At 51.3% G+C, this 14663-nt stretch overlaps 6 protein-coding genes across 6 annotated transcripts; 2 read left to right on the forward strand and 4 right to left on the reverse strand.

Annotated features, from left to right (window-relative positions):
* Positions 1-404: 404 nt before the first annotated feature.
* On the forward strand, positions 405-2515 carry COCVIDRAFT_34741 (hypothetical protein; the record flags this gene model as incomplete). The annotated part of the gene is made up of 2 exons (XM_014704750.1): positions 405-1006; positions 1072-2515. 2 exons carry the CDS (start codon positions 405-407, stop codon positions 2513-2515), a joined length of 2046 nt encoding a protein of 681 aa, XP_014560236.1.
* A 616-nt stretch (positions 2516-3131) lies between these two features.
* On the reverse strand, positions 3132-4037 carry COCVIDRAFT_89842 (hypothetical protein; the record flags this gene model as incomplete). The annotated part of the gene is made up of 3 exons (XM_014704751.1): positions 3132-3180; positions 3234-3631; positions 3687-4037. The coding sequence occupies 3 exons, from the start codon at positions 4035-4037 to the stop codon at positions 3132-3134; spliced, it is 798 nt and encodes a 265-aa protein (XP_014560237.1).
* Positions 4038-4731: 694 nt separating this feature from the next.
* On the reverse strand, positions 4732-5502 carry COCVIDRAFT_23645 (hypothetical protein; the record flags this gene model as incomplete). Its single annotated transcript, XM_014704678.1, has 1 exon — positions 4732-5502. The coding sequence occupies one exon, from the start codon at positions 5500-5502 to the stop codon at positions 4732-4734; it is 771 nt and encodes a 256-aa protein (XP_014560164.1).
* A 675-nt stretch (positions 5503-6177) lies between these two features.
* COCVIDRAFT_66173 (hypothetical protein) lies at positions 6178-7024 on the reverse strand (the record flags this gene model as incomplete). Its single annotated transcript, XM_014704752.1, has 3 exons — positions 6178-6328; positions 6451-6738; positions 6801-7024. Coding segments are annotated over 3 exons (663 nt in total), but the record flags the coding sequence as incomplete, so codon positions are not given.
* A 1114-nt stretch (positions 7025-8138) lies between these two features.
* Positions 8139-10070, reverse strand: COCVIDRAFT_89718 (hypothetical protein; the record flags this gene model as incomplete). The annotated part of the gene is made up of 1 exon (XM_014704753.1): positions 8139-10070. The coding sequence occupies one exon, from the start codon at positions 10068-10070 to the stop codon at positions 8139-8141; it is 1932 nt and encodes a 643-aa protein (XP_014560239.1).
* A 581-nt stretch (positions 10071-10651) lies between these two features.
* On the forward strand, positions 10652-14289 carry COCVIDRAFT_23648 (hypothetical protein; the record flags this gene model as incomplete). The annotated part of the gene is made up of 3 exons (XM_014704679.1): positions 10652-10986; positions 11035-12305; positions 12356-14289. 3 exons carry the CDS (start codon positions 10652-10654, stop codon positions 14287-14289), a joined length of 3540 nt encoding a protein of 1179 aa, XP_014560165.1.
* Positions 14290-14663: the final 374 nt, after the last annotated feature.

A 14663-nucleotide genomic window follows, 5' to 3' on the forward strand; every position in this document is an offset into this window, starting at 1 on the left:
AGCATCACCAATCTCGAACCGGATCTCCTCAGTTTCGACCATCTGCACCCCTTGCAGTGGGGTCCTATCCCTAACATGGTTGACAGATGACATTTAGGGCTCCCTCTAGTGCTCCAGTCACCTCGTGCCCCCGAAATTTCGATGTGAAGCTCCATTGTCACCATCATAGGATCATGACGTCCCGCTGGCTCTGAAGCTACACAACTCTATCCATCTTTTTTCTTCTGCCTACTGGCTTTGGAATGTTTTTGCTAAACTCCTGCTACTCCTGGACTCTGCATGCATCGTAACCCTTGATGTTACGACGTAGCTGTTCCTGGCCGCCGTGCAACACCTGCGATCTATTCCTCTGTTCATTCTGCTCGACACGCACATTCAGTGCCTACAGCGAAGAAGCCCCGATTATGACTCCCAGAGTCCCTCGCATCCTCTTGTACATACTGCGCCGCGATGTACGCCTCTCAGATAACCCCGTGTTTCACGCTGCATCCCTCCAGACCAGCCGACCGAGTTCAAAATCTTCTTCAAGCTCCGATCGGCGGCATCGCGATGATTCGCTGACTTCGGAACACGGCCGCACAAATTTCACCCACCTTTTACCCGTTTTCGTATTCCCCGCCAACCAGATCGAAGTCTCAGGCTTTCTCTCGTCGCCGTCCGATAAATGTCCATACCCTGAGGCACGCAGTAGGGAGGCGGGTGTGTGGCGGACAGGCCCTCACCGCGCAAAATTCATCGCCGATGGCGTGTGGAATCTCAAAGATAAGCTTGCGGGGTTAAATTGTGGCTCAGGCCTAGAAATGCGTGTCGGAAAAATTCCCGAGGTGGTCTCCGACATAATGGATTGGTACGACAAGGACGAAAATGAGGGTGTAATTAGCGGGGTTTGGATTACAGACGATGATGCTACTGAAGAGAAGAATGACGTGGCCGGTTTGAAAAAGATCACAGAACAGCGTGGTGTAGATTTCAAGGTTTGGGTCGACGAGAAGTACTATGTGGACGAGTAAGCAAACCAAATCTTTAGAATGACGTCAAGTCGGAGTAATCCTTTTTCTAACCTGAAAATAGCCGGGATCTACCATATTACGAAGACATCTCCAAACTGCCCAATGTCTACACCACATATCGAAAGGGCCTAGAACCGCTACGCGACCGACCCCGAAACACCGTACCCACCCCCGCACAACTTCCCCCGCTACCGTCCAGGATACCGCCGCAAAAATCGCCGTTTACTATACCCTCGACTTTGGAAGGACTAAAAGATGCTCTACTTACCCCATTACTAAAAGACCCAACGTACACTCTGAAAGTGCCACCAGTATGGCCGACCGACGCTCAATCAGCACATCCCTTTTCCGGCGGCGAAACAAACGGCCTGGACCGGATAGAACATTTAGTCAGAACAGGAGCAATGAGTTCCTACAAAGCTACACGCAATGGCATGCTTGGTCTCGACTTCAGCACTAAAATCTCGGCTTACCTTGCACAAGGCCATATCACGGCTCGTCAAGTTCACTGGGCTATGTTTGACTTTGAAGAGGGACGAGGACCAGGAGAAAAAGTACCAGGCTACGGCAAAGGCGAAAACGAAGGCACCGCAGCAGTTCGGTTTGAATTATTATGGCGAGACTATATGCGTCTTTGCATGCGAAAGTTTGGGTACAAAATGTTCAGCCTCTACGGCATCCAGACTATCGACCAAAAAGAATGCGACAACAAATGGAAAAACCTGAAATGGTCAAAGGGCCCAGGCGATGATCCAGCAAAGACAGCTGAAGTTTTTGAGCGATTCCGCTCCGGACGAACAGGCGTCGGCCTCATCGACGCCTCGAACCGCGAGCTCTTTGTCACAGGCTACACATCGAACCGCGCCCGCCAAAACGTCGCTTCCTTCCTCTCATCCCATCTGAACATTGACTGGCGCGTAGGCGCAGAATGGTACGAATGCTTCCTCGTCGACTACGACCCAGCTAGCAACTGGGGAAACTGGCAATACGTAGCAGGCGTGGGTAATGATCCCCGCCAGGGCCGCATCTTCAACCCCGTCAAGCAAGCCCTCGACTACGATAAGCACGGCGAGTACATTAAAGCCTGGGTCCCTGAACTGCGCGGCCTCAAGCTCACGCGCTCGCTTGGACCCGGCAAAGAGGAAATCGATCAGCAGCGCTTAATGGGGCTGTACCAGGCGTGGAAATTGAGTGATTGGGAAAAGAACAATCTGGGGCTTAAGGGCGTCGATTGGGTCGAGCACCCGCTTACGCGCATACAATTCCAGGTTGGCCGTGGCCGTGGCGGACAGGATGGAAGGCCGAAACGTGGAGGGGCTGGCGGTGGCGGCGGCGGTGGTGGTAACGGCGGAAATGGTGGAGGTGGTGGTGGCGCACCGTGGCGCGGAAGAGGAGGTCGTGGTCAAGGCAATGATCGGAACTCCAAGCGGAAGGCCGAAGAGGACAAGTGGGTGAGGAAGAAGGATGATGGACCTACAATTGTGAGCAGTGTACAGCGGACTTGACGACATGTGGACTGAAAGGCGGAAGACGGATTTGTTCTTTTTTCCTTTTTTCTTTTGGGTTATATCTGATGCATGTGAGCGTGTTGTAAATAGGCTTGTTGATTCCCCTTGTTCATAACTGCGATGGTACATCGTGTTGCGCTTCTTTTACCTCGAGCATCGCGTCACGAAATGCATGGCAATTTACCTTTTTCTTCTTCATCTAAGATTTCTTGAAGAGAATGTGATGGTTAGAGAGAGATTGGAAGTACTAATGTTCTACTTTTTAATATCAGTCAACGGCAATGTGTGAAATATAGTCGCAAACCAGCACACGTCTCGGAACACAGTTTGTGATATGGTAGTAGTGAATCACACATGAAATTTTGCTTTATTACTGCATATTCTTTCTTCAACACCGCTGCAGTGTCTCCTATACACCTCTTTTTATAACACCAACATTCTCAACATGTCCTTTCAGAGACACATGTCATTCGTTCTAGGAGGAGATCCAATTACAAGATAGGTATATGGATATCGTATCGACCCCAAGGGGTATTGGGTGGGGTTGCAAACAAGGCTTAGGATCGCCCTTTGTCGAGGGCAAAAGCCAACAGGGACATGGGGGGTTATCCGTTTACCGTGGTGCTCGTTGGGCGGGGGTGGGTCCGGCCATGCGATTGCCCCTACAAGAGTGTTAGCGTTATGCGCGCTGCGACTGTACTAGGCAATGACTTACATGAAAGACCTGCTGACAAACGAGATGATGATCATGGGCAACCATGAAGGCATCTTGGAGAAACCATAGGTGAAGTAGCCGTAGGGAACAGCGAGGTTGTACTGCTGCATGGTGCCATTGAAGGGGTGGAAGTGACCCCAGTAAGGCTCAATCTCAGCGATCTCGTTGTCGACAATGAGCTTCTTGATCGTCTCCGCGGTGGTGGTAGTGCGGTTCAATGCCTGGTAGCGAGCGACAGGGACAGGCGCCGACTGGTCGGGGAGCGGCTTGGGGATCTGGAAGTAGTACAGCGATGGCGCATGAATGGACCACGAGTTGCACAGAACGCCCTCGGTTTCGCAATCCAGGTACGCGAGCTTGGGCGCGTTGGGCATGGCGGCGATGAAGGGGGTAGAGGCCTGGAAGGTTTATTAGTGTCGCATTTCTAGAAGCAGCATATTGTAGTGTACGTACATTCCAGGCCTTGGTGGCGTTTCCGCAAAGGCCGAAGCATGTGTTGTTGCCACCTGTGGTGAAGACAAGCCAGTCCTGGGTGGTGGGCGGGCTGGCGGTCGGGTCGACTGTCAAGACGTCTTTCCAGTTCTCCAGAGTCAACGGGTGCTGGATCACCTCGACCACCTTGGCCGCTGCCTCGCTGGCTGCTGCCTCGACTGGCGCCGATGGCATTGAGGCCGAGATAGTAGAGGACACGGCAGCAGACGCCTTGTTGAAGAAGCCCTTGACCTTGTCGAGGATAGGGATCTGCTGCTCCTCGGCGACAGCAAGCGCCGGGAGGGCGAGAAGGATGCCTGATGAGACGCGCATTGTGCCTTGTGTATGCGGGGAGGACAGGTAGAGGAAAAGAGAGATAGAGCGAATGTGTGGTGGTTAGACTGGGTAAGCCGTTTGGGGCGGGCGGGCGCGGGCTGGCTTGCGGTTGGTCTGATGGCACAGGGTCCGGCAACGGTCAATGATCAATGTGGGGGAGATGCGATTGCGCGTCACAGAACGATGTTGACACCAAAAGCTAAAGAGCGGCAGAAAAAAAAGGTCAAAAGTCTAGTGATGCTAACACCTGTACTGAAAGCTTACAAGCAGAGGAATAGGGATGAAGGGCGGATACACGACCCGGCGTAACTTCGCGCGGTCCAGAGCTTAGCCGCGCGAAATCATGGAGCATGGACCCGCCTGCGCATAGTCCACCTGTTTATGCCCCCTTTCACCCTCACCACCGACATACCCGCCCCACCCCAATCCTGCCGAATCTCTTTCTGGCCCGTCAATCTGCTGTTCCTATTCCGTCAAAGCTCCAGCCAGGCCGTGCAACATGTGCTGCCAGTGTAGAAAATAGTTCCTCTCCATTTTCTGGTTTGGAAAGCTGCACTGCCTCGTCTGCCACCACAGTGAGCCCACACATCTCAACTATCCATGCAGGGATGTACCTTCTTCCTGTTGTTTGTGGCATACACCTGTAATTACCGATACACCAGAGCCTGCTGTTGGGTTGCTGTTAATCAGATCATTCTCTCCTTGCCGTCAAGCCATGGGCAATAGTACCTGGTCCTGTAGTACTCCGTCTCTGGAGTGCATCCAAGAGGTCTTGACGGAACGCTCTGTTCGGTTCTGGCTGAGCGTCTCGTCCGTCATTTGATCCTTCAGCTTGAGCAAGTTCTCGCTCTTCGACCTCCCGGCTGTGCTCTGTTTGGTCGTATAAAACTCTTCCTGTACTGGAGCTTGTCGACTTGTCTTTTTTGTTTGGGAAAGCTACTCTGAGCTGCTCGGTTCCGCCTTGGATTGAGTCGAGTAGAGCTGCTCTTCCATTGCTGGCCCCTCTCAATACGGGTGGCGGAGGTGGCGGCGGAGGTCCATGTGACATGATGGGAGACGAGGCTCTGGAGGCGGTTTCCGGCTCTATTGACGATTGATTGCCCACTGGAGAGGAAGGTATGCCATGGCGTTGAGGTCCATCAAAAGTAATTGACTGAGGGTAAATCGGTCTGTATTCATGATAATTGTCTTCGTAATCGTGATCTCCCGGAATCGGAGCTTCTTGACTACGTTGATGATCGCGCGATGTAGTTCCAGATTGAGACATCTCCTTATTGCCCCTAACCTGAGACTTCTGAAGTCCTGAATGTTTTGACAATGGCTTTGTTCCATAACCAGGAGGAATTGTTCGTTCAGAACTTGCAACAGCTGATGCAGATCGGACACGTATTACAGGAACTGGCGTACCCTGACTACTCTTCCGACCAACAACTCCCCATCTTTGCTTACCCTCTTGACCCATCTGTTCGCGGTTCTTTTGATTTCGGTGATGGCGCTCCAGTGCATCAACCTCAGTAGCTTTAGGCTCCCACTCATAGACCTCAATTCGCCGCTTGTCCCGTCCGTCAATTTTCGGGCTGCTTCTTCCAAACTTTATCATTCCTCAAGGTCTCTTCACTATTCCAGCCATGGTTAATCTTTTCTTCCCTAGTCTTTACATCTGGCCTTTTCTTCCTTACTTCATCCAATGCTTTTTCGATGAACCCTTTAGGTCTATATCCAGAATGAACAAATCTGATCAAAAGAAAATAGCACGGATACTATTGGTATAAAACAAAAAACTAACAGAGCTGCTTACAAGAAAAAAAGAAATACCGCCTACATATATCCAAGCCAAACAATCTCAAAACCCAAGATCATCATCCAGATCATCATAATAATCAATCTGATCCCACACCGGCGGTGTCGGCGCGAACTCCCACATACTCGGAATCACAATCATACCCAACACAACCCCAATCCTATCCTGCCACCCCATCCCGGGAACAAGCAACGCACTCAGCGCCATCGAAACCCTAAACAACCGCCCGAGAGGCGGCCACGGAAACCGGTGCGCACCGTCTTGATCTCGGGCGATGATTTGATCTTGCGCGTACAGCAATCGCTCGAGATAGCCGTACTGCTGGGTAGCGGTGCGACCGGCGCGATTGAGTCCCGTGTCGCGGTGGAATCCGTTTTGGTTGTAGCCTTGGGCGTCGTAGATGGCCGGGCCGTATCTGGGGCAGCCGTGACGGAAACCGGCCCAGGGTTTGCCGCAGATGTAGCAGAAGGAGGTGCCGCATCTGCATCTATTATATATATTGCATTAGTCAAGAGGAATTTTGTGGGGTGGTTTTTTTCTTTGCTGTGATAAGGGTGACCGGGGAGAGAGAGAGAGAGGAAACGGATGGGGAGAAAAAGGACGTAATACTTAATGTGATTGCATGCTGCGGCCAATTCGATGATTGCGCCGCAGGCGAAGCAGCATTGGTATCCATTTTCGAGGACCATTTGCCTGAAATTTTCGTCTACGTCGGTTGATCTGCATGTATGTGCTAGGTTGGTCTTGTCTAGCAGTGTCTTGCAGTGTACGCATGTCCAGCCGCCGCATTCTTCTGCCTTGCAGATGGCGTAGGTCGTGCTAGAGAGTGCGTCTTGGACGTTGGACGATGGGTGGAGGAACCGGGCGCAAGGCGAGTTTGCGCAGTAGAGTCGATTTCTGTTGCTTTTTTATAAGAGGTTGCTTGTAAGGTATCTTAGGGAGATAGTTTGTAAACGTACTTTGCCAAAATTGAGTACTCGCCTTGTTGCTTGCTGTGATACGCTGATGCTATATCAGCAGGAATGTGGTCTTTGTATTCTTCCAGCAAGAAAATCCGACCGCAACATTTTGGAGGGTAAAGACTCTCATCGTTGGTCGCATATTCAAAGAAGTTGGCTATGTCGTCTGCGCAGGCAAAGTGCTCGCCACAAGGTGCTTTGATGAAGGGATCATCTTTGCTTTCGTCAGACCTGCAGATCATACAGGTTTTGACGTTCTCCGCGATTTGAGGTGGTTCGTCTTCAGAGAGACGAAGACTGTCGGTCGTGGTTGGAGTTGCATCGCTAATAGAGTTATAGCGTTGTAGAAGCTGTCTAGTGGCAAGAACGCTTGCGAACGCAAATGCAATGTTAACGAAAGGAGTTATGTAATCCATGGAGAAGGTGCGCTCGATATGTGGGCTTGAAGAGCTAGTATTGAATCGGCTTGGTGAAAGTGATTGCCAGAGTACAGAGAAGTGCAAGATCAACTTGTAAGTACGCTGAGATTTTGTATAATGTGAAATAGGAGACAGAACTTGATTCCACAATGTGACCTGGCCTTTATTGCTCTTGTTCCAAGAGCAAACCATATTCAGTCCACATAGATCTGAGGGTTCGGATCAAGAATAAACGACACATACCAATTGCGTTGTGTGTGGTGCGAGACACGCTTCTCTACACCCATGGTTCAGAGACTTGGAGTGTATCAGATGAAAACAACGGATCCTCTTGAGTGTTGCATTTGACTAGTGTTTTCATGGGAAGCCTGATGGCTAATCAGAATTCAGACAAATGGCCTATTGCGAGCATGGAGTTTGCTAAGTAGACAGTCATCGTGAGGGTCTCAGTATGGTGGATGGAAATATGAACCAGTTTCGCCAGCACCAATCAGATCCTTTAGGTTACCACTTGAGTAGCATGCCCCCGAACTGAAAATGCTTTTATCATTTCTAATACTCAGTGAGTGAATTCCAGCCGTAGTTGTAGTTTCCCTTTTGAAGTTGGTCAGGTATCCGCACTTTTACCTAGCATCATCACCACTGTATTGGTTTGCTTTGTGCAGGCCGATCTTCTGCATTGATTGTATGGATATTTCCAGCTCTTGAGCAAACTTAGCGTAGCGAAAGTAGCAATGAACACACGCGCACTGACTCTTGACTGAAAAGCAAGGCTGTCAAATACTGGTCACAGCTACCAGTTAAGAAGATCGTTCTCTTGCTACATGTCTACTATATGATGTTATGTACAATAGACAAGCTATCTATTTACAGCTACCCACAACGCCTGAACACCATGTAGTTAATAGTCGTTGACCATTCATTTCTTGTCAATCCATCTTCCTCCCCCTGATCCAGGCCTGACACCAGCCTTCTTCTCACTACCCGAGTATTTGGCCTCCTCTTCCTCCCATTTCTTTCTCTCCTGTCGTCTTCTGGCAGAATAAGCCCTGGAAAACCTCCAGGCCTCTGTATCCGCCAAGTTCCATTGCTCTACTGCTTCCACAATCTTCTTCATGTTCCTATCCTTGCTTTTGATGGCATCACGAGCTTTGTTGAGGCGTTCTTGTTCCTTTTCAACCCACTTGTCATCAGGTATATCAATACTTTGGATGGGCTTGGGAGGCCCTGGACGAGGAAAGATGATGAGTTCGGACTCCTTGCTCGGCGAGCTAGGTTCAGCAGTAGTAGATGCAATCTGGGGCAGGCCAAAACCAAAGACCCAGTCGAGATCATCTTGAGTGATGCGTTCAGCCGTCAACCACAGTGAATGAGCAGGGATGGCTGCCACAAGCTCTTTGAACCTTAGTACGCGAACCTCCTCAGTGTGGTCTCCTGGGATAGACTTGTCGGTCAACTTCCGGATCCAGAGATCGCGCTCGGCATTATTACGCAGGAAGTTACTATCGACTGTGTCCCGTGTGTAATGCAACGAAGTAAGCGTGTATGGATGCGGCACAGTACCGATTGTGAAGAACTTGGTCGTGTTGACAAATTCTGGAAAAATTTGGAGTTTCATTGCCTTATTGGCGTCACATGGCTTGCATTTTGGCCGATTGGGCGGGCACGTCTTGGGCATTGGAGAGGCTGGGCATTGTGTGAGATTGCGTGCAATATTAGTGGCTTCAAACATGAGCGCAGTCGTATGTTCCGGCACTGGCTTCACGACCGTTACACCTTCCGGGTGTTGCTCTTGCCATGTCATATGGAGATGCGAGTTGATGAGACTTTCAAGCAGAGTAAGCGCTTCCGCTTTGGTCGTGTTGGTGAGCTTGTCTGCAATGGTCTTGTACTTGCTAGAAATAGTAGCGGTACTGTAAGACGCAATACCGTCAGCCTTGACATCCACTGCCACATCTGCCGAAGCCAGAAGATTCACGACTGGCCCACCCTCTTTATTGGCCAGCTTAGTCAACTTGTCCTTGTTGGCCGTAACATTCTTCAACAGCTGGTTATCGGCAAGCTTCTTGATAGCATTGTTGACAGCTATTTGCTCGCCGAAAAAGATGGCATTGTCGAGAGACTGGACACGCGACAGCTTGGGATACTCGTTGCGTCGCAAAAAGTTCAGCATAGGGTTTTCGTACTCGGCCATGGGCAGAGCAAGCCAATTGACGAGAACACCGCCTTTCATATGACCCCATGCCAACCATCGCATGACCTCGAATTCAATTTTTGGATCTAACTTAAGGCGCTGGAAGATTTGGTAGAGCGGGTTGCGCTTAGCTTCATCGCGCGATAGCACTACGGGCTTGAAACCCTGTGCCCACCACGCCCTTCGCCATGCCAAAAGAAGCCTTTGTTCAGCAGCCGATACGTCCTTGTCTTGCTTCTTGGGCACATCATAGTAGGTGTAAATGGGCGGGCGGTCGCGGAGAGGAGGCAGCAGGGCTCTGTTCTCGTCGAGAGTCACAGAAGACGAGAAAGGGTTGCGCCACTTGAAATCACTCAGCCATTCTATAGCTCCGTATGCACTAGCAGCAGTGCTGTTGGCCTGAACGGGCGGCTTGTGAGGTGAAGGGCCGAAGGGATTGGGCACAGATGGGAGTTGGCCAAGGTCAGGAACGTGTGCTTGCGGGTGTTTGACGGCGTCAGCTACTTGGTCGTAGGTAGGTATGCTTTTGCGCGATGGTGGCCCGTAGAAGACTAGGTTGAAAACGAGAAAGATGAGGATGATGAAGACGGCCTGGAATCTCCTTGGGGGCATATGGAGCGTCACGGGCCTCCCCATGCAGGTATATTGGACGGGCATGTCGCAATTGAGATATGGCGGGGAGGAAGGGAGTAGGAGAAGAAGAGAGGACTACCGTGACATTGGCGACATGAGATTGCCCCAGGCAGCCTACAAGCCGATATCCGCAGTGGGCCTGAACAGGATGGATGTTTGGTTGGCTGATGTTGGCCCAAATGAGGGTGACGCGTTGTGCTGACCAGGCAGTCGAGGAGGTGCCCGGCTAGCGTACGTAGGGCTGGTGGGCTTGGCATTCACCCCGCCGCCACCGAGTCCCGCCCTGCACTAAACTAGGTCCTTGTAAGTGGTGCATACTGGCATTGGTGTAGTCTAGTGGGGGGCGCCGATGTCGCCTGCGCCTCGAGCATTTTGACTGGATGCGTCATACTTCGAGTACTTTTGAACCCCTACACACATTTACTTTTACACATTCTTCTTCATTCCCCCCTCACTGCCAATCGCCTCGACTCAGCAGACAGCGAGGCTTGAATTCCGACACATCCGACAGGCCTTTTTCTTCAATTGCGTCTCTTTAAAATTGTTATTCCCCGCGTGCGCATACGCCGCGCTCACCCCACTAGATATTTCTTTTAGTCGTGACAATGGCCTCACTCACAAAAGGGAGCATCCCAGACCCCACGGCAGACCTTCACTGGTCTGACTTCAAGGGCCCAATTCACGAAATCTTTGCCAGCAATGCTCGCAAGCACCCCGACCGGCCATGTGTCGTCGAGACTGCCACGGGCAAGACGCCTGAACGCAAATTCACATACAAGCACATCTTTGAGGCCACCTCAGTACTAGCCCATCACCTCGTCCAGAGTGGTGTGCAAAGAGGCGAGGTGGTTATGATCTTCGCCCACCGAGGTGTCGACTTGGTCGTGGCCATCATGGCCGTTCTAGCAGCAGGCGCGACCTTCTCAGTACTAGACCCACTGTAAGTATCTCGTCTCGAGTCTTTCTATGCATGGCTGACAATCTCAAGATACCCTCCAGACCGCCAATGCATCTACCTCGAAGTCTCTCAACCGCGCGCTCTTGTAATCATTGACAAGGCCACACGCGAAGCAGGCCCTCTCTCAGATCAAGTGCGAGACTACATCAAAGACAACCTGCAACTAAGAACAGAGGTGCCTGCACTCGAGCTCAAGGATGATGGCACACTGGTTGGAGGCACCAAGGACGGAAAGGATATATTGGACGAGCAGCAGCAGCTCAGGACCGAACTGCCTGGTGTACTCGTCGGCCCAGACTCAACACCAACTCTCTCCTTCACGTCGGGATCCGAAGGAAAGCCCAAGGGCGTCAAAGGCAGACACTTTTCGCTCACTCACTACTTTCCCTGGATGGCAGAAACGTTTGGACTATCTGAAAATGACAAGTTCACAATGCTTTCTGGTATCGCCCACGACCCTATTCAGCGAGACATCTTCACACCTCTTTTTCTCGGTGCCCAATTACTTGTGCCAAGCAAGGACGATATACAGCATGAGAAACTCGCCGAGTGGATGCGCCAGTATGGCGCCACCGTCACCCACCTCACACCCGCCATGGGTCAGATTCTTGTCGGAGGTGCATCAGCTGTGTTCCCTAGCCTTCATCACTCCTTCTTCGTGGGTGATTTGTTGATCAAACGAGACTGCAGGAGATTGCAGAATCTGGCACCAAATGTGCGCATTGTCAACATGTACGGAACCACGGAAACACAACGCGCCGTCAGCTACTACGAGCTACCAAGTTGCTCAGAAGCGCCCGACTTCCTTGATACCATTGGTGAGGTTATACCCGCTGGTCGAGGAATGAACAACGTGCAGCTCTTGGTTGTCAACCGCGAAGATCGAAACCAGATCTGCAAGCCCGGTGAAAGCGGTGAAATCTACGTGCGGGCCGGCGGTCTTGCCGAAGAATATCTGGGACTGCCAGATCTTACAGCTACCAAGTTCATCGACAACTGGTTCGTGGATCAGCAAAAGTGGATAGACGAGGACAAGAAACAGGTTGAGAGTCAGGGCGCCCCCGAACCATGGCGGGAGTTTTACAAAGGCCCCCGCGACAGACTATATAGGTCAGGAGATCTGGGCCACTACTCTGAAGATGGAAACGTCCACTGCACAGGGCGAGTGGACTCACAAGTCAAGATTCGCGGCTTCCGCATTGAACTTGGCGAAATTGACTCGCATCTCTCTGCCCATCCGTTGGTGCGCGAAAATGTTACACTGCTCAAGCGTGATGCCTACGAAGAGCCGACGCTCGTCAGTAAGTTAAAGTCTTGAAGTCCTTTTCCTGAATTATAACTGATATGACAGGCTACATTGTTCCTGAAATGAAGCGATGGTATGACTGGCTGGAGGAGCGTGGAGCGAAAGAAAGCGATTCCACTGGCGACACAAGCATGGTGACGCTGCTCAAACGCTTCAAATATCTCCGAGACGATGTGCGTGAGCATCTCAAAAAGAAATTGCCTGCATACGCTGTGCCATCGGTCATTGTTCCACTTGTCCGGTTTCCACTGAATCCAAATGGCAAGATTGACCGGCCGGCACTGCCTTTCCCGGATCCAGCAGATCTCGCAGCTGCAGGAGCCAGGCGTCCATCGCAGTTGGGTGCAACTCTGACGCCTACCGAAAAGGCCATGGCTAGGATCTGGGCTGAGCTTCTTGGTGATCGTGGTGTAACAGCTGACAGCATTGGCGGAAGTGACTCGTTCTTCGACCTTGGCGGACACAGTATTATTGCACAGCAACTCTTCTTCAAGATTCGTCAAGAATGGAAGGATATTGACGTGCCCATGACGACAATTTTCCAATACCCTACACTGCGCGGTTTCTCGGCAAACATTGATCAAGCCATGGACCCCATTGGATTGCGTCTTGACACGGCAGAGGCATTGGAAGACGACCCTGATGATGAGGCGTATTCTGCCGACGCCAGAGACCTTGCCAACAAACTGACCGAGTTCAAGACCAGAGAGGAGTTGAATCCAAAGGAAGAAGTGCATACTTTTCTCACTGGCGCAACGGGTTTCTTGGGTGCCTACATCCTACGGGATATTCTGTCGAGACCAGGAAAGGTCACTGTACTTGTGCGTGCCCAGGACATTGATGGTGCGCTGGGACGTGTAAGGCAAACGTGTACAGCATATGGAATCTGGGAAGACGGATGGGAGTCGCGACTGGAGCCTCTGGTTGGTGATTTGGAAAAGGAGAACTTTGGACTTGAGGCGAACACGTGGAACAAGCTTGTTGACTCGATCGACGTGGTCATCCACAATGGTGCCTTGGTGCACTGGGTGTTGCCTTACTCACGCTTACGAGGACCCAATGTCTTGTCGACCATGACTGCGTTGTCCATGTGTGCTGCTGGCAAAGCCAAGAAGTTTGGTCTTGTCAGTTCGACGTCGGTGCTGGATACGGATTACTTTGTCAGGCTTTCGGAGAAGAGTCTCGCCGAAGGTGGAACCGGTGTACCCGAAGCTGACGACCTCGAGGGTGCACGCAAGGGTCTTGGTACTGGCTATGGCCAGTCCAAATGGGCAGCAGAATACCTGACGCGCCAAGCTGGCAAGAAGGGTCTAAGTGGAAGTGTGATTCGACCTGGATATGTCTTGGGAGATCCAGATTACGGTACTACAAACACGGATGACTTTCTTGTCCGAATGCTCAAGGGCTGCATTCAGCTCGAGTCTAGGCCCGACATCACGAACACGATCAACATGGTACCCGTCACACACGTTGCGAGGGTAGTTGTGGCGTCGTCGTTTAACCCGCCAGTTGCACCGCTTGGGGTGGCGCAGGTGACTTCACATCCGCGTATCACATTCAACGAGTTCCTGGGTGCGTTGGAGAAGTTTGGCTACAACGTGCCTCTGGTGCCGTATGCAGAGTGGAAGCAGAGGATGGAGAGGTATGTTGCTGACCGGTCGGGGACAAAGGAAGAGAATGCTCTACTACCCTTGTACCACTTTGTGACTGGGGATCTACCCGGTGACACCAAGGCGCCAGAACTAGATGATAAGAACGCGGCGGAAGCATTGAAGAAGGACCAGGCATGGACAGGCGAAGACTGGAGTCAAGGAGGAGCGGTGACGGAAGATACGGTTGGGGTGTATGTCAGCTACCTGATTGAGCTAGGGTTTATGCCTAAGCCGGAGAAGAAGGGCATCAAGGAGCTGGTGATGAGCCGGTTAACGGATGCGATGCGTGAGGGGATGAAGCTTGTAGGCGGTCGGCGAGGTGTTTGAGAAGTAGTATGCCAAGCAGGATGACGGATCTGGGCATTACCAAAAGTAACAAGTATCTAAGAAATGCACATTTGATGCGTAAGGAAAGAAAAATTGAAAGTGGCGAGCCACGTCTGTTGTTTAGCCATTAAGGCGGTAATGTTTACAGAGTGCCTTGACCCTGGAGATCTGCTGACCTGAGATCCGAGACGAGGGTGAGATTAACACACGGGCTTGTACCGTACCCGCACTAATAAAGTTTGTGTTGGCCAAAACGGCCATAGTACGGTCAGGGTGCATACATGGAAATGTGTATGGGTGAATAGATACGTAGAAGTATACGGGTATACTACTCCGTGGAGAGAGTACGCAAAAGAATGACGTCGAATGGATAC

The sequence above is a fragment of the Bipolaris victoriae genome (assembly GCF_000527765.1).
Source record: "Bipolaris victoriae FI3 unplaced genomic scaffold scaffold_13, whole genome shotgun sequence".
In the NCBI taxonomy this organism is placed as follows: Eukaryota; Fungi; Ascomycota; class Dothideomycetes; order Pleosporales; family Pleosporaceae; genus Bipolaris; species Bipolaris victoriae.